Source organism: Emydura macquarii, unplaced genomic scaffold (genome assembly GCF_026122565.2).
Source record: "Emydura macquarii macquarii isolate MOO-44397 ecotype Brisbane River unplaced genomic scaffold, CSIRO-AGI_Emac_v2 contig_2205, whole genome shotgun sequence".
Lineage (NCBI taxonomy): Eukaryota > Metazoa > Chordata > Testudines > Chelidae > Emydura > Emydura macquarii.
Window position 1 is genome coordinate 2,749,416 of NW_027132342.1, and position 23,149 is coordinate 2,772,564.

General features: G+C 38.9%; 1 protein-coding gene across 1 annotated transcript in view; it reads right to left on the bottom strand.

Annotated features, from left to right (window-relative positions):
• PLCZ1 (phospholipase C zeta 1) overlaps positions 1-23,149 on the bottom strand; it is a 98,099-nt gene that overhangs the window by 58,574 nt on the left and 16,376 nt on the right. Inside the window, exons 4-6 of the mRNA XM_067558971.1 lie at positions 11,048-11,249; positions 8,583-8,727; positions 5,646-5,798 (exon numbers count right to left, since the gene is read on the bottom strand). Of these exons, the coding sequence (XP_067415072.1) occupies positions 5,646-5,798; positions 8,583-8,727; positions 11,048-11,249 (500 nt within the window). The remainder of the gene's footprint in view (positions 1-5,645; positions 5,799-8,582; positions 8,728-11,047; positions 11,250-23,149) is intronic.

Sequence of the window (23,149 nt, forward strand, 5' to 3'; positions counted from 1 at the left end):
ATCAGGGAAATGTTAAGGGACTGCTGAGAAAGAAAAGGAGAGTGTGGCTCAGGGCAGTAACCCAGTCACAATCTGCATATCATTAATATAAAAGCAGATTTGCATAATAATAGGAAAAATGGTTAAGATCTCCATGTGTCTTTTGGCTAATGTCTTTGTTAGAATGCACAGGAGACAAGCTGTTAGAGATTTTTGCAGGGGATTGTATCAGACATATCTCAGTGGTACCATTTTTAATTGTGCTTGTGTACCAAATAGAACTGGAGAGAGAGAGAGACTTATTTTAATCAAACTCCTGAGAAATAGTGCCATGATTTTTATCTTGTTTTTACCATACTTGTATTTAGATTTCAAGGAGGAAAGGACACACATATGAGCATACTGGAAACATTCACTGTTAGTTTACATTTAATGCATTTGTAGAGTTTAAAAAAGTCATTGAAAATAAGCCTGCTGTGAATTTTCTAGTTCTAGCTTTCTGTTCCTACTGTGAGATTGGTCAGTAGTGGCAGACTCTTTCTTGAGTTGCAGCTGCCATGAGAATAGATGGTGACTATGCTCCTCTTCCTCCTGTGCCTGACATTCAAGCCCCAATCTCAGCTAGATACTATGAAAGGTGAATTGCCATGTCTTTCTTGGGCAACGAAATGAAGGTGTACAGCTAAATACTGTCACAATATGGCTGATATTGTAGCCAAAAACATCTTACCACCTCCTTAAATGCCAAATATACTAAGCAGAGGTCTTGGGGAGGGGGGAGATAAGAATAGATCTCAGTAGTACACAGCAGTAGAGAGTTGTTGAAATATAATAAATGTTCTCTAGTACTACTCTCTAGGCCATCTCCAGAAGGAGAAGAAAGCAGCCAATATAACATTACTCAGGATACGTCTACACTGACGGCGACAAAGTCGCTGCCATCAGATCGACCTATCTGGATCGATTGATCAGTCAGTGAAGACCTGCTCAATACATCCGGAAGTCGCCAGAGGTCAACGCAGTAAAACCATCCCCTCAAGTGGTTCCCGTTGGCTCAGAGCAGTGAAGACGCCACATAGAAGGGAAGCACAGCAGTCGATGGGAGTTACGGAAGCTACTCTGTGTAACTCCCATCAACTGCTGCTGAATCGCCAGGTAAGTATAGATCAGGGCTCAGTCTCTCCTTGCCAGGATCTGTAAAGATGTCAACATGTCAGCAACAATTAACTCCAGCTATTATGAGAGGTATTTCTGCTACAACCTTTCCATAAATCAGGTTGGGTAAAAATTTATTCCAGTGGATATGGATTGGATGCGGATCCACATATTTGTATCTGCACAGGGCTCTAGTCATTGCTACTTGAAAAGCTCCTGGCACTCTGTCCTCTCAACATGAGCAGATGGGAATAATGGTTCTAATAAAAAATTAAGTGTCATTCTAGTGAAGATGTGCATTAAATAAGACACAAAAGACTACACGTTTTTTTTCATTCTCTCTTTCCCAAAGTGAATCACAATCATTGTTTGCCAATTCATAAGCAGTTGTTCTTCTATATCAATAACATCAAAGGAGAAAAATATGTAATGGAAGAGAGCTCTACCACACAAGAACCTGCAATCAACTTTGCTTTAGGTATGTATAGTGATTTTTAAACATTGGAACTCTCTTCATCAACAATGAAATCAAGCCCCACATAGTGGGGTAAGGCAGGCTAACTATTCAATCTGACCATAATGGTGGAGCCTAAACAGTGTTTATGAAAGGCCTCAAACTCTTGTTTTTCTATTTACAATCTCAAAAATAAGAAAATGCAAACCACTGCATGCAGTTTTCTTTTAAGTTTCCTGTATGCTTGCTCAAGCTCCGAGGTCTTTCCCATGCAACTAGCACATGCAATGTGTCATCCTGGGACGTGGAATGAAGCAGAGGAAGCAGCAGTGGGCTGCCTCAGTGGCTTGATGGCAGAGAAGTAAAGATGACAAAATGAAGGAGGGTGGGGGTCAAAAGTTTCATGGGAGCTCCTGTGGAGGTATTTGGAAGCAGAGGAAGATTATGTAAATCACTCCAGGGCACTACCCGAAACAATCCCCAAAACTCCAAATTTCCACTCTCCTCCCTAATATCTGCCCCTCTCATGCTCATCCAGCCACTGAAACATATTAAGGTAAGGCTATTGTAATGTACATGCTTTTATATGCTAGTGTTTCATTAATAGTTGGTGTATATTAATATTGTCTCTAGCAGACATGGAAGTGGGGACTTAACTCATTTATTTTGATACAAATGGGAAATATGGTAAAAAGTTTGAGAAACACTAGAGTAAGACACCATGTTTAATAAATGAATATCTAAGAGAGAATTTGAGAAACTACACAATATGTGAAGTGCTAAAGGAGGAAGGAAGATAGCTAACACTTTAGATGAAATAATGAATATTTGGTGTATAGACCCTGCAGATCAGATCTCTAAAAAAGAAATCTTAAAGCCCTGTAACCTGATCAAACTAAACCATCATAATTATTTTCTTGCAAACAGCATTACTCTTCTTGCCAGTTTTCTCTTTGTTTCATAAAATATTAAATAAAAAAGATCCAAGTTTACATATTAATATAGATGGGTTACACAGAGTATTTACAAGAAAGGAGATGAAACTCAAAGCATCCCATCCATACAGTATGTAAATAGAACTATAAAGATAAATTCATAACAAATGTGTTAATTTAGTTAACAGTTAATATTTCTAAGCTTATTAGTAACTAAAAAGTATTCTGAAAGGAAAGGAATGAGTATCCATTTGATGGTGGGGAAAATCTATAGCAAATATTTCAAACTTAATTGTCAAGTATACTGATCAGAACTCATACTTAATATAAATCCAGTGACTTCAACTAAGCCATTTCAAGGATTGTTTCCCATTGGGTTTAGTCAAGTATTCACACCTAAGCAGTTACTATTCTAATTATCCCTACATTTTAAACAATTCATTTAAAATAAATATTTTATACATTAGAAAATGAAAGACTGTAATGTTTGAAGAAGAGCATCTTTGCTGAATCATCCAAATTAACAACTCTGGTCCAGATTCTCTCTTTTACCATGATAACTCTCTAAAGTATAACAGCTGGCTATGGATTTCTAAGGACCAGACATCAGGTGACAGCTGGAATAATGGAACAGAGCTTTGCTCTAATCCACCAGCTAGTTCCTCAACACATCTGGAAATGGGGGTGAGTAAGGAGTTGATGTAGGAACCAACTACATTGCTTTACCCCAGTTGAGAACCCCCTCCATTGAAGTAATTCTAAATTGATGGGTTGTGGTCAGATGACATCCCCAACTGAAGCTGAGAATCTGACCCACTTACATTATACTGCATTTATAAAGCATATTGGACTCTGGATAAGCGGTTTCAAAACCTTAAAGGATATGATTCAATGCCTGTTGAAGCCAGTGTTTTGAACAAGCCCAAAGGGTGGTTCTAGTTTCAAAAGAAATTATCTAAAAATGGAGTTTATTATTCAGCAGGTTTGCTCCCTGTCCACATTCAGAGCCATAGCTAATGAGTTTAGTGACAAAAATTAGTTTTTACTGCTTTTTATATGTTAACTCTGATGAACCAACCCAACTAAAGGAGAGTGAGTTGATTTTAGTCCTTGTTCACCATCACCAGATTTATTTACTGTGTTTGTTCCACCTGTGTGAATTGTGCAGGTGTCACTGAGGACAGAATTTGAAAACTATGGGATTACAAAGGAGTAACTTTGGGCCTAATTTGAAACATGAAATGTTTTTACTATTGTTGATGATTGACTGGAAAGAAAGAACCCATCTTGACTCTCAGATCAAAGGTTGAGTCTGGGGCGGGGAATCTTTTTATTTGTAAACTGAGGTAGTTAATAAGGAAACACTTGAGAAGATAGGTGTGAAAATCCATAATGTCATATTTAGAGAGTAGCTTTATAGCACTGATTAAAGAAAGAAAACTCCCTACAACACACAGTAACCAGTTTATGGGCAGTATTCAACATAGACTACTTTATTTTTACAGGCCCTTCCATTGATTCAGTTTTTGTGGTAGAGGACAAAGAATTCTTAGACACCACCAAGATTGGTAAATGCAGCCTGTTCATTGATAGGCTCTGAGGCAGCCCAAAGCACCCAGTGTAAATTGTGCTTTTTTCTATGGCATGATTTTCAAAGGTTCAAAATCAAATGCAGACAAGAATAGTGTTATGTTACCCTTGGAGCAAATACGAAGGTCAAACCTGTAAAAATTTTGCCTTATTTATTAATTTATTGAGATTAATTGAACAAATACCTATCATAACACTGTTTACAAAAGCATGGGTAATATCTATGTCCTTTCCTTTTGGAAAACCTTTACAACCATTTTGCAACTAAAAATTGCCTTCTTTTTGGAAATCTTTTTTTTTCCAATCCCTTAAGCCAGTGATTTTCAACCTTTTCAGGTTGGTGACCTCCTATGTAAAGTAAAAAGTGAAAAAAAAATACACAACACCCTTACATTTCCTATAAAAATAAAAGTAAAAACATATAAATATATATGCCTATATAATTTATTTGTATGTGTGTGTTTCAAAAGGTTAACAGATAATACTTGATCTCAAATGGCAAGGGTGTACAGGGAGTAGAGGAATAAGATTTTCTTTGATTGGGATTGCAATAAAATTTTCAGTGTCTTGTGACTCTCCCTCCTCTCCACCCTCCTGCCCCAGGGGTCACAACCCACCAATTGACAAACATTGCCTTAGGCCAAGCACAGTGAGAATTGTCTTGTGGTTAAGGGACTGGACTCAGAGTCCAGAAGGATTCAATTCCTGGCTGTGGTACAGATTTCTTGTGTACACTTGGGCAAATCACTTAATCTCTCTGTGCATGTAATCCCAATCTGTAAAATGGGGATAATAATACTCCTTTTCTCCTATTGTCTGTCTTGTTTATTTAGATTGTAAACTCTTCAACAGAGGGATTGTTTCTTACAATGGGCCAGATTGTCATACCCTTACTCATACTGACTCATAATTTACTTTACAAGAAGCCTAATTGATTTCAGTGGGAATACTCATGATCTACTCAGTGTGAGCATGGGGTTCACAATCTAGTCTGATGTGTTTTATACAGTACCTCGCAAAATAGGGGCCTGATCTTGGTTGGGGCCTCTAGGTGCTTCCATAATACAAGTAATAATAATAATGTGGCACATTATGGCAGCAACCTGCCATGTCGGAATGTTTAAAATAAGCTGTTAGCAACAAGTTTTATCTAACAATATTTGCATATAAAATAAAAGGTTTAATGTGTTCAAAGCCTAAGGAAAATGCTGAGTCATGACTATATGAACGGGAAGATCCAAGACTTTGCAAAATACTGGATTCTTATGCTTTTTCATCTGTACAATTCACGCTGTTATATGAAACACAGTTTTCTTAACAAGGGCATATCAACCTGCATGATTTGTTTTTTATTTATTTTATTTTTTATGATTTCTATGATGTGTAGTTAAGTCTGTTTTACCTTCTGAAGCACAAAGATATTTTAAACAGCAAATGTGACAATTTCATAAACACCTCAGGATATTATCACAACTGCACGAAACTAGAATATTTTTTCTTATCTTTCACAGAGAGAAAATTAAAGTTGTTACCTCAGGGGAAGGTAGGTCTGCAGGAAATGTATCATCAATTGTTGAAGTAAGAAGCTTGTCTTCTAAAATAGTTTCTAAATAGTCTGCCATTACTTCCTGTTGCTTAGGACTGCAGTGATTCTCCAAAGACAGAACAAGAGGATAGTCAGATGCCTGAAAATACAATTTCAAGATCATAATAAATAATAATTAAAAAGTTGAACTACTAGATGTAGATATCTTATTAACAGCACAGGTGTATTTGTTGTGTTTTCATTAATTTTAAAATATTCAAATTAGTGGTTAGTTATTCCAGGTTAATAACACAGCAACATAGAGCTCAGTAATATTTATGGAAGAGGAAAATTAAAATTAGAATCTGGAAGAGTAATTTTCAAGTTCAAAGTTAGCATCAGAAACAAAATTCAGAAACATAAGGGCCATTAGAAATGGGGATAGCTTTAAATATAGACATTAACAAAGGAAAGACTATGACAAGGGATGCCAAATAAAGATCAGTTAACATGGTTACAGAAGTTTATCAGGGAAAGCCTTGAATGACTATGCTCTGATCTTGGAAAACAGGGCATACTGAAGCTTATTTATCCAGTGGTTCGTAACGGACAACCAAGTTTACAAGATCTGTATCATATGCCTACTAATGCTGAGTGTGGAGAAAGAAGAGAGAAAATAGCTGTTAAATAAGCTAAGAATCAAACATTCACTTCTGAAGGGCAAACTAAAAGATGGTAGCAGGAAACGGTATTCATCACACATATAATGGCAAAAATATTCAGCCAAATAAATTCAGGAAATGCCAAGAGAGCAACACATTGGCTATTGCCTGTCCCCACCACAGAGTTTCTCAACAGATTAGAATATTGAGAAGCAAATAGTGATGATGTGAGCCAAAAAAAAAGCAAAAAGTACACAAGAAATATACTAAAGCATGGAAAATTATTTAGGTTAAATTCAGCAGAGAGATGTTAAAAGCTGCTGACATCTAAAAACTCGAACATTAAATTTAGACACCAGTCTACTTCAGGGTTAAATTTTCTATACTAATTCCTTCATTCCAGCATATTTGTAGAAAAATATTCTTGATTTCTTCAGGGCTAATAGTCACTACCCACCTAAAAAGTAATATCACAAGTTGCTGTGGGAATTATTAGGGCATGCCAGTAGATAATTATTACTTAAAGTGAAGACGAATGGATGAATTCCTTAGAAATAATGATTCTGTTTGGATGCAAATATTCTTAGTAATGAGAAACAAGGGAAAAGCAATACAAGGAAAACATAATAAACTACTATTTCCAGGTCCCTGCAGCCAAAAAAGAATCTTAATTTGGCCCAGCCATTGGTATCTGGAAGATACATCTGATGTCTTTTAAACACAGCTATTTCACTAACTGCATCTTTTAAAAGGATAAAAATCATATTCTGTATGAAAAAAATTAAACAAATTATGTTAATTGTAACACCTGTGATTACTATAACTGAAAGAAAATAGAGAAAACAATATTTCTCTATTTTTCAGTTTTTCTTTCTATATTTGATTTTTTTTTGTGTATAGTCAGTTTCCCACTTTGACTGTGTGGGTTTTTTATAAAACAAGAGGGGAGAGAAAAACATTGTTAAAAAATAGGAAAATTTGATCGGAACCACAATAATTGACAAGAGAACTCAAAGGCAGGTGTGATTCATGATATTACTTTTCATTTATGTTTTCCTAAACTGTTTAGATTTCAAGTTGAAAATATTCTGATAGTTTGATAATGGGCTGACACTTTATGTATTACAGAGTTTTCAGTCCTGTTATGCTGGGAACCCACTGCCGTACTCTCTACTTAACACAAAGGTCCAACATAAGAGATGCAAAATGATAAATTTACTGAAATTGATGGACATCATCATAACAGAGATCACCACATGGGATGCAGAAACCATTCTCTCAGGTAATTGCAACTAACTTGTTCTTATTAAGTGAGATCTGCTTTGCAGTAACATACGATCTTCTGTATTTTGGCAAAAATGAAACAATTCATAAAATATGTATAGCAGTTAAAAGACATCACAATTTTGTATTAGACATATTTTAAAAATCAGAGATTTATTAAGTTATTTACAAACATTAGGACAGCAATAGTACAGGCTAGTCCAGTTACTTTGAAAAAGCAAAGCTTGGTGTGTATGTGTGTCTCTCTCTATATATATATATCAAATCCAAATCAGTCTAACTCAAAGATTTAGCATAAAGGGTCCTTCAGGACATTTACTTGACTTCACTGGGAGTTTTGCCAGGCAGCAATATAGAAGAATGGGTCAGTGCCAAAATCTTTAACTTCCTCTTGTTCTGCTCTAGATAGACAGAAGGGACAACATTTTAATGAGTCATCTGACAGAAAAGAGATGATAAGTTTTTTCAGGGCTTGTTTTTAAAATTGGGGGGAAATGATCAGAATAAAGAGGAAATTGAAAATACAACAAGGCTCAAACAAAGTTACATTCTCATGCTCTTATTCTCTCCATACTGCAAGCTTCAACACCACAGAAGACAGAATTGTTGCTACAGAAGCCTGAGCAAAGACATTAAAACAGACAAAAAAGAGTTTACTGAACCAAATCTTGAAATCCTTACTCAGTATATATTCAGTCCTTGCTCAAGCTAAATTCTCATTGACTTCAAATAAGAATTTTGCCTGAATAAGCTGTGGAAAGTCTTCTGGATTCAGTCCACAAAGTTTAAATTACATTGAATCCCACCAAAAGAAACTGTCTTGCATTTAAAATGTGATAGAGTTAAAAACAGGTACTGCAGATTTCTTTTATCTAGTTTATTTCTACAGCACCCATCACCCCAAGTACAATCCATCTTATTTTTCCAGAGCATCCTAAATCACAAGTGTGTTAACAGGTATTAACACTCATCACATTTCAACAAATATATGTACATACCGCAAATGCATACTTGTCTATCACCTGGATTACAGTTCTAAATGTAATTTTGCTTGTTAATGTGTGTCCATGGTATACAATAGGGTCATTTTGTGGTCCATCCCAGCAATCAATTTCCAAACAACGACATCCTTTCATCAGAGCACTTTAAAAACAAGAAAAAAAATTTTTAAAATTCATAAGCATTTTGTTGCATTCTTGATTACAAATAGCAAAATCTGAGCAATTACAAAAATATTAACATACCTAAACTGTTATAAAAGAAAATGAAATTCCTACAGAATGATAGGGATATGAAATAGATGTCTATTTTGTCTTATTTATATTGGTTTTTTAATAAGCCTTATCAGAGCCTCTTGGAGAAAAAATAAATTCTATGAATATGAACCCTTGACAGACAAAAATAGAGCCAAAGTTTCAGTTTAAGTAAAACATTTTCTTGAACAGTGGTATCTGGTTAAAAGTGGAAAATTTTGAGGTTTTATTTTATGATTGTATATTTGAATAAACTGCCACTAAGTTATTAACTCAAAGTATAAAAGCACCAGTAATAAAGCTTATAATGGGCCGAAATGTACCCCTTTACCCAGATGAGGAGGGCCTGAGGAGATCTTTCCCTACTTCTACACAATACATGAAAGTGCCAGACAGTTTTACAGTACCTGCATGCTGAGGAGGTACAGAGACTGCTTCCTCCCAACTTTCCGGATGGTGAACAGCACCGCACAAGAGGAAAGAAAGGCAGGACCATAGTCTGTAGCAATGCCATGCAATAACCATATGGTTCTAATTAAGGCATTTTAGATTCTGTGGTCCAGATTAGATTAAACTAATTTTTAAAGACATTAGATTTTTTTGTCCCTTTACGGTGTCACTGCAAAGAAGAGTGATGGTTGTTTGGGTACCCTAACTGTGCATTTCCATTCCTTAATATGTCTGGATTTCTTTTAAGTTTAACCATAACTCTGAATTTCTTTGGTTTATAAATTTTTATTTGGGCATAATTACACCATCTGTGTAATGTATTTTATCGTGAAGTACTGATATGTCTTCTCAAACTTATCTCCATTTTAATATGATTTTTGTCTATGAATTACCTTATTTAATTAAACTAAAAATTCATACATAAACACTAGATAAGAAACAAAGAAAATGCTGCCATGTGATATTTCTAATAGTTTGAAGGTATGTAACATCTGCCTTAAATCTTTTTTAACATTTAGCTTTTAGATCCACATTCACAAGTACACTCTGATTGCTTACCTTATTCTAGAGCAGTGCAAAGTGGCCTGAGCAAACTGGTCAGGTAAGTTGCGTTTACAGCTGCTTTGTATCACCAGAGCAGTCAAAGCAACTGGAATATTGGATTCCTGTCTTCAAATTCCACCTGCCTCCTGCACCTCCCTACATTCTGCTTCACAAGCCCCAGTTCTCTCTCCCTTTTCTTCTCCTCATTCCAGATTTCTCTTCTTCCTGAGCCCACTACATTCCCCTGCCTACTTACACAACAAATTCCTGCTTCTTCCTGTCCTCCACATTCCCCTGTGCTCATTCACCACAAATTCCCCTTCCTCCTGAATCTCCTACATTCCTGAGCATACTCTCTCACCCTCTCTTTTCTCCATTCCCCTGCACGTTCACATATTTCCCCCATTCTATTGTGCCCACTAGATTCCCTTGCATAAGCACACATGCATGCATACGTACTCACATGCACTCACCCTGGGCATGGTGGAGTCCCCAGCCAATGTACCTGGCTTCTGCACTCCCCTGCAGACTCCAACTTGGGAGGTTGGAGAAGGCATGCAGGGGCGCTGGAACAATTTTTATAGTGGGGGTGCTGAGAGCCATTGAGCCAAACTGTAAATCATGTATATAATGGAAACCACTTCAAACCCTAGTTCCAGCACCTATGAAGGCATGGCCAGAACATTCTGTCAATCTCTAGCTGGTGAATGGTTCAATTGGGTGCCAAAACTAGCTGATGTAGATTAGAACTGCTCTTCTAGTATACACCAAGACATAGACCTGTATAGAGATGGGCCCCTCACCACCTCAACTGCATCCAGAATTTGATCACATATTTGTTTGAATAAATGAAAGATTACTTATATATCTTCACTGATGTGGAGATTAAACACTTCAATGTAGTAACAGACAGAACAATGTCCTGCAGATGTCATTATTTGCTGCAAGGTACAATAGCGTATGTGAGGCAAATGAAAAACTTTAGTTTGGATAGTTTTCAGAATGTAGACAGATGGAGTGTCAAATATATGACAATGTGTACATACAAAATAAAATTTGACTCTGTCATATTCAAAGAATATTATTTCATTTTTCAGCATTCTTTTAAATGGAGTCTTTTATTCTTAGCAAACACACCTTTGTGAAAGACAATCAATTATACCTTACACTACTTTTCAAAATAATTTTCTTACAGTTAAAAAAAGTATTTAAAATACCTTGTATAACCCCACAGGTGACTTGGCCCTATTAGTTGGTCAGATATGAGGTAGGTGTTATGAGAAGATGAAGTAAAATAATCACGTAATGGGTAGCTCATATCTTGGTAAACACTTTTGTGTTTTCTTTTAAATATCAAACAGTCTTGTGAGTTCATGTATCTTAAAAATCCTTCAAACGTCATCTGTTTTTTTCTCTTCACTAAAAATGAGAAAAAAGAAAGCAAAAAATTATATTTGCAGTAGTCAACTGAAATAACATTTCTAGCTATGTAATTTGCATGGCACTAAATTTTTTTTGGAAAATGGTCTGCTCTGAATATGTTAAAGGTCATACACCATAACTATTTCTTTCAGTTTTTAAAATAATCAGATATAATATAAAGACAGTCATCAAATGCTTGCAGTCCTAGAGTCAATTAAGTTCTAAATGATGAGAGAATGATTTGAATGAGGTTCGATGTTATAATTCTTCTATGAACATAAAAAACGAAAGCTTTGTAAAGTCCTCACTTTTTATATTTTTAAAAAATAGTACTCTGGTACAAAGAAAAATGTTACTATTAATTTATTTTTGGTGAGTAATGTGTCCATTAATCCATAACAAGAGATTAATGTCCTTGTCTGTGAAGACCTCAGGAATAGTTCTGCAAAATGTCCATCAGTAATGTCTTAAATGATAGTACTGCAGCCTAAAATTCCCACCAGAAGATTGCTCTTGCTAAACTGTGGAAAAGGAAATTAGTAAACTCTGATCAAACATTACAATAACAGGGAAATAAATTAATATTCTCTTTACCAAACAATTTCAAATAATAACAATATTAAAGATGAGCTATAAATCATGTTTATAAAATTCCCTCCTCAATAGCAAAATGCGCTAGCTGCTCTTCAATACCTAGGATAACAGGGGCATTCAACAATTTATTTAAAATTGATTTCATGACAGTCAGTCCCATTAGACTGTCAACTTTTGCTCCAATGTAACACCTCAGCATGTGTTACATTGGTGGCAGGTGATACCATTTCAACCCCAGAAGTGCACTAGAGACTAGACCATGAAATAGTCTATCATCAACTGGTCTGTGATTTTGCGAACTTCTGATTTTAACCTACCTGTGTTTTCGAAGAACAAACTTGACTTACAATGTAATAAGATGATGAAAATATTTTAAAATGGTGAACCTAGATACACTCAATTGCAAAAAAAAACCATTTACCTGACCTCTTCAAGTTAGTTCCAGGCTCATGAATAAAGAATCACCAGTATATTACTTGTTAGGGAAGCAATTCTCAAACTGTAGAATGGATGATGATTGAAAGTATAGTATCAGAATAAGATTACACTGTAATTACACTGATTAAAGTTACAAAAGTGGAACACCAAGTATTTTTCAGTTTCAGGGCTTGTCTAGATCGGGAAAATGAGTAGTGTTTTAAAAAATGTTAACACTTTCTAAGTGCCACTTGGTACTTAATATAGATTAAGAGACTGATGTATAAAATTATATTGTTCAATCCTATGATCTGTCAGATTTTCCATAGCTACACAAGCCACTGAATTAAGTGAATTAGGTCTTCAAGTATGAAAAGCTTTGAAGTAGGGCATCAAGTAGTAGAAGCTGATGATCTGAAAAGGGCTGGACAATGTAGAACCTAAGGGAAAATGTTTATTTTATACCAAAAAGTACTGAACTGCTTCTCTAAAGCAGTTATTGCAGATGATTTTACACAATACTTACCGTTCAGTGAATTTTATAAAAATTAGTTCCCTGTTAAGCAAAAAATAAAATAGAAGAAAGTAATGTTCCTTTCCCAATCACAAAAATCCACAAATCTGTAATTACAGTTAATTGACTAGAAATGAATTAAGAGAAAGGCAAATCCAAAATATATGATATAATTGCATTTATTATACCAGCGGAGAGATACCACAGAACAGAGAATTTTTTTCTAAATGCTGTGTCTGATGAAACTTGAAGGACAGACTAAGAGTGCTTTGTGAATATGTTCTGCTTAAGTATTATTATGTGCCAATTTTGTTTGAGGAGATACTTATGTCCTGCCAGGTGCTGGACACCCTTAACTTCCATTAAAATCAATGGCAATTGTAGACACTCAGCACATCAGTCAATTGGACTTTATATTGTCCAAGACATTATTAAGATGTAGTTTATGAAGTAAGTATTTATTTTGTTAGATGGAGATTTATCTAAAGCCTTTCAGGTCTACTATAAGATAGGGTTTACTGGGTTCAGCATACAGGTATTTGGGTGAAATTGAATGACTTCTGATCTGCAGATCAGATTAGATGATCTAATGGCCCTTTCTGGCCTGCAGCTCCGCGAAACATCAATTTCCGATGCTTTTTTTCCCAGTGTAAGAAAGCTGTTGCTCCTGGGTTTACAAGAGAACTCCTGGACACTGTCTGATTGTTGAAAAACACTACTTTTATATTATATTTTTAAATATCACTGGTCTATTTTTATCCCTGGGATATTCTGAAGTCCACTTGTCTTGTACTATCTGGATTCCACCAGAGAACCGTTTCCTTTCATACTAGGATTTGTGCTTACAACTATCCTCGCTGGCATCATTGAGGAATATCTGTGCTTTTAAATCTGAGATATTATTTGATGGCTACTGGAAGCTTTGAATTCATCCTCTCCTTGAAACAGAAAGAGTTGTCCATAAATTATTAGAATCAGTTGTTTTGGAAGGACTCTTACAATGGGGCAGCATTAATTTAATTATATATAATAAATTCCTCTTCAATGGCTGTGTTGGGTTTGAATATCTCCAATTATAGTGATTCCACAACTCCATTGTCATCTCCTCAGTCTAACTGTTCTTACATTTAAAATGTTTTTCTTAATATCTAACAATTTTTCCTGACGTAGGTTTAGGCCCCAATCCTGTAGTTGACATAGATGGGCAGACAGCTATGCCAACGTGAAACCCCACTGACTTTAATGGAGCTCTGCACAAGCACAACCGTCTGCCTGCATGCTGATAACTGCAGAATGACCATTACTTCTTGTTCCATGCTTTCACTAATGTGAATAATCAATCTGTCCTCTTCATAACATTTCTGTATAATATTCCATTATGTATTTCTAGGTAGTTTTCTTAAGTTGTCTATTACAAGCTTATTGGGGACCATTTCTCGTAACATTATTTCACAAAACTTATTTTCAAAAATCACTTTATAATAACTACTGTCTGCTGAACTCTCCTTAATGTGTCTTTTTTTAAATATGGTGCCCAAAACTGAACAGAGTGTTGATACTGGATGCTTAGTGATCAGTGTAAATACCAGTGAGATATAGTACGTCCGATTTGCAGATCAATAAGGTTAAATGTGCAAGGTTTTCTATAGATACACTAGCTGAATACAAAGCCTAAAATTAATTACAATATATCATACTCACTAAACCTGGAGAACTAAGCACTCACTCAGAAGGCTGTATACAGGAACGGCTTTCTTCATGGGCCCTGCCAGGGAGTCAGTGGATCCTCTGGTCTGACTGGCAGCACCTCCTGCGGAGTCAGGTGTTGATGGAGCACTCCCCTTTGTCTAAATAATGACTTTTTATACCCTTCCATAAACAACTTTCACCTAATTACCTCTCTACTCATTATCATATATACTAATTACCTACATTGGATTTTCACCCTTAACTACATTCCATTCTCACCATAATAATTGGGGTCATCAAAACAACATCTGGTGATAGGAAGGACAGTGTAAAAATATGCCCCTTGGCAATGAAACAGTGTACCCCCAGACATTCAAGGATAACTTCTTGTTCCCATCACCATTATCTATATGCAGCTGCAAGCATACATGTTGTGTATTTCGTCTTGTTATGTGCTGTGGTATGCAGAAACTGAGACATCTACAAGGTTACTCAGTAGTTCTATTAATCTCTGCCAACCGGAAGATGTCATGCTACAGGGATCAGAATAGCCAAGCAAGCAACTGAAGCTATGATAGGCCTGTAGGACAGTGGTCAAGCAACTCAAATTGCACTGGGCCTCCTACACAGAGTACCAAGTGAAGTAGAGTAATTTTACCTACTTTTTTTTTTTTTTTTTTTTTAAAGATGATGGACCAAATTCATGTTTAGTGAATGCTATCAAAGTTGTGGTTTTTACCTCTTTAACACCTGTGCTGCATTGCTAACTCATACGTTTTTCATCTGCTACAATCCCCATATTTTTCTCAGTGGAATTATTGTTGTTAAGCCATTTATTCCCATTTTACATTTATGTATTTGATTAATATTTCTTACAAGAACTACTGTATTAAAAAATGAAAAAACCCACCCAACTTTGCAGCTGTTGTTGCAGTTTTCTGAATTTATGTATGTGGCAGGCTTTTCTGGCTGCTTTTCTCTGTGGTTAAAGATATCTGTAGTGTTCTCATGAAGTTCTCATGTTGATATAAATATGTATAAGACTATGATTCCACAGTAACTTAAATGATTTTATAGTAACTTCATGTTGCTCAAGACCTTTTAAATATTCTTGCAGCTTTTTGTATTTTTCTCCTGACAGACTTTCCCTAGTCTAGTGTCTCTATCCATTACTGTGTGTAAAATTATTTGTGCTATGTTGCAATTGCTCTTGACGCAGGTTTACAAATCCATGTCTCTGCTTTGTTTTTTGCTGCTTGTTTTCTATGTCTATGTAGGGGTTGTCCTTGAACTGCATGGTAATAAAAACACATGCCAGTGTTTGGGGCTTTTTTTGTTTTTGAGGTGTCAGGACAGCTACCAAGACGCCATGTAACTTTGGCGTTATGATTGGAATCTTTCGGTAACCAAAAAAGCAGTGGTTTGGAATAGCACTGGTAATATAGACATGCAGTCCCCTAGAATCGTTGAAGATGTGGATGAATTGGTATGTGCAGAAGAGCTTTCACCAGATCTATCAATGGCATGATATCTCTCATTGAAATAATTGCAGGGACAAATTTTGAGTATCTAGTACATTTGGGGGGCTTTTGAAATCTAGTATAAAATGGTTACTTACCTTTACAATAAGAAGTGATTACTAACCCTGTGCAGTAATTATGGTCCTTTGAGATATGTGTCCCCATAGGTGTTTCATTCTAGGTACACTTGAATCCCGTGTCTTTGATCAGAGATTTCTCAGCAGTTTCTGTTTGCCCCGTGCATGTGTCATTCAGTCTCCTGCCCCGTGCCATTGTTTTATAGTACTACATGGGTGAACCACTCTCAGTTCCTTCTCTACTGTGAAGCCCTATAGCAGAGACCTACAAAGCTGAGCTTAAAAAGGGAGTGGAGTGAAGCACCCATGGGGACAGACATCTCAAAAAACTATAGCTACTGCACAGGGTGAGTAACCACTTCTTCAAGTAGTGTCACCACGGGTATGCCATTCTAGGTGACTATTGACTATTCCTTCTAAGGTGGAGAGGGCTTCTGAGTTGAATCTTGTATAGAAGAAATTACACCGAGCTGAACATAGTATCAGAAGCAGAGTCATGAGTTATTGCATAGCGTTCAGCAAATGTATAGAAGCCCAAGTTGCAGCTTTACATATTTTGATGATGGGAACATTTTTCAGAAAGGCTGTAGAGGTGTACATGGACCTCATAGAATGAGCTCGTATGCTCATAGATGCTTGAATATTACAAGATTTGTAGCAAGAACTAATGCAGTTGGATATCCACTTGGAAAGTCTTTGTTTAGAGACTGCAGATCCTTTTGTTCTATCTGTGAGCGAGACAAATAATTTGAGAGTCTTTCTGAATGGTTTAGTCCTAACAAGATAGAAAGCTTCTGACATCAAACATATGTAACAGTGCTTCTTGTCTATCTAGCTGAGGTTTAGGATGGAAAATTGGTAGATGAATAGGTTGGTTAATATGGAATTTGGAGGAAATTTTTGGTAGAAATTTGGGGTGTGGTCATAACACGACTTTGCCCTTAAAAAATATTGTGAAAGGGAAGTATGTCATAAAATCCCCTATTTCCCCAACCTATTGTGCCAAGATGGAAGGATGCTATTTTCATTGATAAATGGAGGAGGGAGCAGGTGCCCATCAGCTCAAAAGGTGGTCTTGTAAGGCATTTAAGAACCAGATTGAGGTCCCAAACTTCTATAGGAGAATGGAAAACTGTGATGGCTGCTAGGTAGATTCTAAAGGAGCTCAGCAGCTGCCCAACTTTTTTAGTGACAGTATATGAGGTTGTCAATGGAATATTTTTGAGATAATCCCAACATACAAATCTTGTCCATTTGTGAGGGTAAATGTAAGGAACAAACTGTTTTCTTCTGTGTAATAGTACTCTTTTTAACCTCTTCTGAGCAGGTTGTTTCTAATTCCCTGACTAGCCATACTTTGAGATTAAGATTGGGGTGCAGGATTTTCCCATCTTCCTGGGAGAGGAGTTGAGGAGGAGCCTGGAGAGTGATCAGTGAGTAAACAGGCAGCTGTATCATGTAAGGAAACCATGTTTGTCTGGCCCAGGACAGAACTACTAGGAGGACTCTGGCTTTGTCCTTTTTATTTTGAGTAGCACTTTGGACATTAGAAGAGTTGGTGGGAATGTGAACAGTAGACCTGATGACCAATGAAAGATGAAAGGCATCCCCCAGAGATCAGTGATCTAGACTGCCTCTGGAGCAGAAGTGGACACACATCTTGTTCATCACTGTGGTGAATGTCTATTTGGGGGGTTTATGCCTTTGGCAGAATATGTGGTGTAGTATGATGGAATCTATTTCCCACTTGTGGTCTTGAAAAACATGGCTGCCGAGTCTGTCTGCAGTCACATACTGTACTCCTGGAAGATAACAATCTGATTGCATATGCACTAATTCCAAAGCTTGACAGCCTCCATGCAGAGGGAGAGGGATGTTGCTCTTCCTTGTCAGTTGATATGGAACATGCATGACATGTTGTCCATATGACCTTTAAGCGTTTGCCCCTGATTAGTGGTAGAAACTGGAAACAGGAGTTTCTGACTGCCCTGAGTTCCAAGAGGTTGATATGCAATGTGGTCTCTTGAAACATCCACTTGCCCTGGGTAGTGTGAGTTTCCAGATATACTCCCCAGGGATGCATCCATCATTATGATGACCATTGGGGAAAAACATGCAAAAGGGACGCCTGCACAAACATTGTGATGGTTTTTTCACCAATTGAGGGATTCCTTTACAAAGGTGGGTATGGAAAGTAGTATTTAAACTGGGTCTGTTTGGTGAATAAACAGTCCTGAGTGACCCTTGAAGGCAGTGCACTGAGATTCTTTCATGGTCTATAACGAAGATACCAGCTGTCATGTGCCCCAACAACTGGAGATAGTTCTCAACCAGAGTTTGGAGGCTCAGCTATATTGTATTGTCTAGTTTTGAAAGGGCCATGAAACTATGCAGTGGAAGGTAGGATAATGCTGCTACTGAATCGAGATGAGCTCCTATGAATTCTAACTTTTGCACAGGATTCAACATGGATTTTTGAATGTTCAGTTGTAGGCCCAATTTGAGGAAGAGATCTATGGCTTCAGAAGTTGCCCATGAAGTTGGTTCCAGGAAGCAACCTTTCGGCAGCCAATCGTCCAGGAAAGGGAACACCAAAATTCCTTTTTTGAGGAACTGCACAGCTACTTCTGTTGTGACATTTGAAAAGACCCTTGGGGGAGTTGACAGACCAAATGGGAGTACCCTGTACTGAAAGTGTTCCTGGCTGACAGTAAAACGTAGGAATCATTTGTGAAATGGATGGATCACAATGTGGAAATATGCATCCTGAAAGCTGAGGGCTGAGACTCAATCCTCTTGATCCAGTGACAGAATTATTACTGCAAGTGTCATCATGTTGAATTTTTCTGCCTTCACATAAATATTGAGTAGCCTTAAATCTAGAATGGATCTCCAACCGCCATTCTCTTTTTGGCACCAGGAAGTACCTGGAATAAAACCCCTTCCCTCCATGCTGCAGAGGAACTGGTTCTATAGCACCCAAGTGCAGGAAAGAGTATTTCTTGAGGAAGCAAGCTCTCATGAGAGAGGTCCCTGAAGGCAGACAGAGAAGGGAAGTTCATCAGTGGAAAAGTAGTAAAGTGGTTGGAGTACCCTTTGGAGAGTACCTCCAAAACCCAATTGTATGTAATGATAGATTTTTAAGCCCTTCTGTAGCAGTAAAGGTGATTGCTGAAGGGAGGAAGGCAGGTGAATTTGTATAGCTGGAAAGGAAGAGGGTGGTAACTCAGACCCTTGACCAACACATGAAAATTGGTGCTTGGAGGTGGAAGGCTGTGAGGTCAAGGGCTGAGAGGACAATTTCTTTTGTGTTGCAGTTCATATGATATCTGGGTGGTCGGGAATTGAGAGGGACAGGATCTTTGAGCCATTTGGGCTTTACTAAATCTGCTCTTATAGGCAGGTGTATAGATCCCAAGAGAACGCAAAGTAGCCCTGGAGTCCTTTAACATGCGCAAAGATTTGTCTGTACTGACAGCAAACAGCTGAGAACTGTCAAAGGGGAGGTCATCAACTGTCTTTTGTACCTCCTTAAGGAAGCCTGAAAGCAGAAGCCTTTTTCATAACTACCACTGTACAGATTGAACAAGCAGCAGTATCAGCAGCATCGAGGGAGGCTTGCAGTGATGTTCTAGTCAGCAGCTGGCCATATGCAAGAATTGCCTGGAATTGCTCTCTATGCTCCACAAAATAATTTAGTTTGGTGTAAATTGTATGACTGTATTTAGCTATTAACACCTAATAGTTGGCGATTCTGAATTGGAAAGCATCTGACAAATATGATTTTCTCCGAATAGGTCCAGGTGTGATACACTGCACCCCCATGTACACCCTTATGATGTAATTGTGTATCATTCATGTTCAGTCTAATTGTATAGACCCAAATCCACCCAAATCCACTGCATCCCAGCCCAGGGCCCTATCAGTAGTAAAATGGTTTGCCACTGAGTCAGCGGGGATCCAGCTGCAACATGCTGACTGGTCCAGCTCCAAACTCAGCCACTCTAGAGTCAGCTGTCCTTGGGCTACTTCCTCCCACCCTGTCCCTGGGTAATTGTAGCCAGTCATCTCCCTTTCGGTCGCTGGGGTAGACGGCAAGCAGGAGTCCTACGAGTCCCTCCCCGTCAACTGGCGGCAGGTCCAGAAACTCCTCAGGGTCATCAGCAGAGGACAGCTCCTCCAGGTCCCAGGGTTCCAGGGGGTCCTCCAGTACACCAGGCTCAGGCCACTCCAGGGGGTCCCTGATATCAGGCAGCTCCTCCAGGTCAGGACCAGCCTCAGGGGATTTCTCCCACTGCGCAGTCTCAGGTAGCTTTTCCCAGCTACTAGGGCTCGGCAGCCCCCTCCAGTCACTCAGGCCCAGCAGTCCAGGCAGGCTTTGGAGGCTCTGGTCAGTGGGGTGGTTGCTCCAAATAGCCACAGAGCCTGGGCCAGGCCTAGACCACAGCCTCTGGGAAGACACATCTGCCTCCAACAACCACTTCCCCCTGACTGAGCTGCTGGGCCGGCCTTTTGTACTTCCTACCCCTGTCCTGGCTCCGCCCCTCTGCTTCCCAGTTGTTTGGCCTGCAGGGCCTGGTTATGTCCAGTAAGGGTGTCAGAACCCTGCCTCAGGCCCAGGCTCAGAGGAAGGCCACAGCGCCTTGCTACAGTGTCTTTGATAAATTGATGAATATATGAGCTTGCAGTGTGCAGTGGACAGCACTGAATATTATAAAATGGCTCTTCCTAGGATTGCATCTGGGATTGGGGGTAGTGGCTGAGGTCATACCATTGCATAATCCCATGAGTGGCTGACTAGATGCACTCACTCACTGAGTTGGGAGCAACTTACTTGCTGAAGGCTGTGTGTGATCTGCTCTGGAGTGGGAGTTCATACAGTGAGGCAGAGTAAGACGGGCTCCAGGAGTGGACTAGGGTGATACAGCGATTCACCAGTCCAGACTGCAGAGGGGAACGTCACACCAGGTGCTTATGATCTTTTCACGGGGCACAGATTTAGCATGGTGCTGCCTCTCACCTTCATTAATTGCATCAATCACCAAGAAATTAGGAGATGGATCGGAAAATAAAAACTCTTGAGTCTTTTGTTGAAACATAATATTTCTGTTAAGCTTTCTTGAATGGTGGAATTGTAGCCAGAATGTGCCAGATTACCCTTACAGGGTCCAGAAGGGCTTCATTGACAGGCAAGGCTATGCAGACAGATGAAGCTGTATGGAGGATGTCAAGTAGCTTACGATGTGTTTCTTTAATCTCCTTGAGAGGGATCCGCAAGGAGTGAGCAATTCTCTTGATCAGAATCTGAAATGTTTGAAATCATCCACTAAGGATGGAGCAGGGGGCATAACTGCTTTCACTGGAGATGAAAAGGAGATGTTGGGCAGAGGAGAGACCTCTTCATCAGCTCTAGCTTCCTGCTCCTCAAAGGTTTCTTACTGAGATACAGGACTCCTAAAAAGGAAGATGATGAAGGCTGTCTATCTCTGCTACGGGTGGTGCTTGAAGCCTTGGAGAATTGCTGGCAACAGGCTGCCCAGGGTACCAGTATGTCAAAGGAGGTGATGCATAAGGCATACGAGTGGGCACTCATGCATGCTCATACCAGTGAGATGGTGACTGAGACCATGTATCACGAGGGGTAACAGCTTCTTCAGAGACTTCTGGAATGGGGCCTCTACAGGAAGGAGGAGCAGAGTCCTGTATGATATTTGGGAGACTGAAGCAAGGTCTTCATCAGACTCTTCTTCCTCCAATTCATTGTGAAAAGGTGGAGCACCAGGAGAAATCAGAGGTGAAGCAGTTGGCAATGGGCAAATTTCTGGAGATCTCGATGGCTTCAGTACCAAAAATACATTGGATCCAAGTAGTGGTAAGTTGGGTGTCTCAGATTACAGCCACATCCCAGGGAAAATGAAACTCCTGCAGTACCAAATATGCTGTCATTACTGAGTCCATGGCCTGCACATAAATTATAGTGGCCGAGTGAACTGATGGTACCGTGAGTCTGGGCCACTAAAAGGGAACTGCAGTCTGAGCCTGAGTGGGATTTTTTGGTACTGAATGAGCAGAGAAAGAGCTCTTCTTGCTGCCTTGGTTTGTGGACTGAGACTTTGCAGTTTTTTGGTTTAGCAGTGCCCTCAGTACCTGAGAACCAGCAACTTTATGAGTACCGGACTGGAGAGCAAACAGTGCTGAAATCGCTGGAGTCATCAGGGACCTCAAATTTTTTGAGGTAGATTCCCTACCTGGAGCGCTCGAGGGACAGTCTTTGGAAGTTTTATAAGAGGAATCTTGGGTCTTCCTCTTCGATGCCTTCAGGAGTGCAGCTTGGAGACAAGAGAAGCAGCAGACTTATTCGGAGACCATTGTACAGGGAGCTGTCCATCATCGGGAATGAAGTTTGATCTCCCTGTTTTTTCTGGCTCTAGATTTCAATACCAAACAGAAGCTACTGGGCAATATAAGGTTCCCTGAGGCAACAGATATACCCGGAGTGTCCATTGCTCACCAGGATTACCTCCTGGCACAACAGACAACATTTGAAACCGGGAGATCTGGGCATAACCTCCCAGTGAACTAGGACCATTTTATCTATCTGTCCTACCCTGTCCTGTCTGTCTGTGATGGGGTCTGTATCCCACAAAAGCCCTGAAAGGTTTAATGTGGGCCTGATGAGCCAATTAAAGTATCTGGTTGCACTTGGAGGCCCTAGGCTTAACTGAACAAGAGGCTCAGATGGGCTGGAGTAGGCTAGATTATAAAGCCAGGGAGCTTATAGCAGAAGCAGGCTGCAGGGACAGAGTGTGCAGTCATTCTCTGGGAGCAGAGAAGAGGGGAGGTGAAAACCCAGGAGGCAGAATAAGCCTTGGGGTTCTAGCCCTAGAAGAAGAGGAGTTGTGGGAAAAGGAAACTGCAGAGAACTAGATAAGAAGAAGCCTAGGGAAACAAAATAGATGGCACTTATTGTCTTTTATTACAAACATCTCAATAGCAGGAATGCCCCATTCTCTGAATATGGACCTCAGCACACTGATCTTCAGATAGCACTTGTGATTCTGGGAGAAATTTCAGCTGAGATTATCA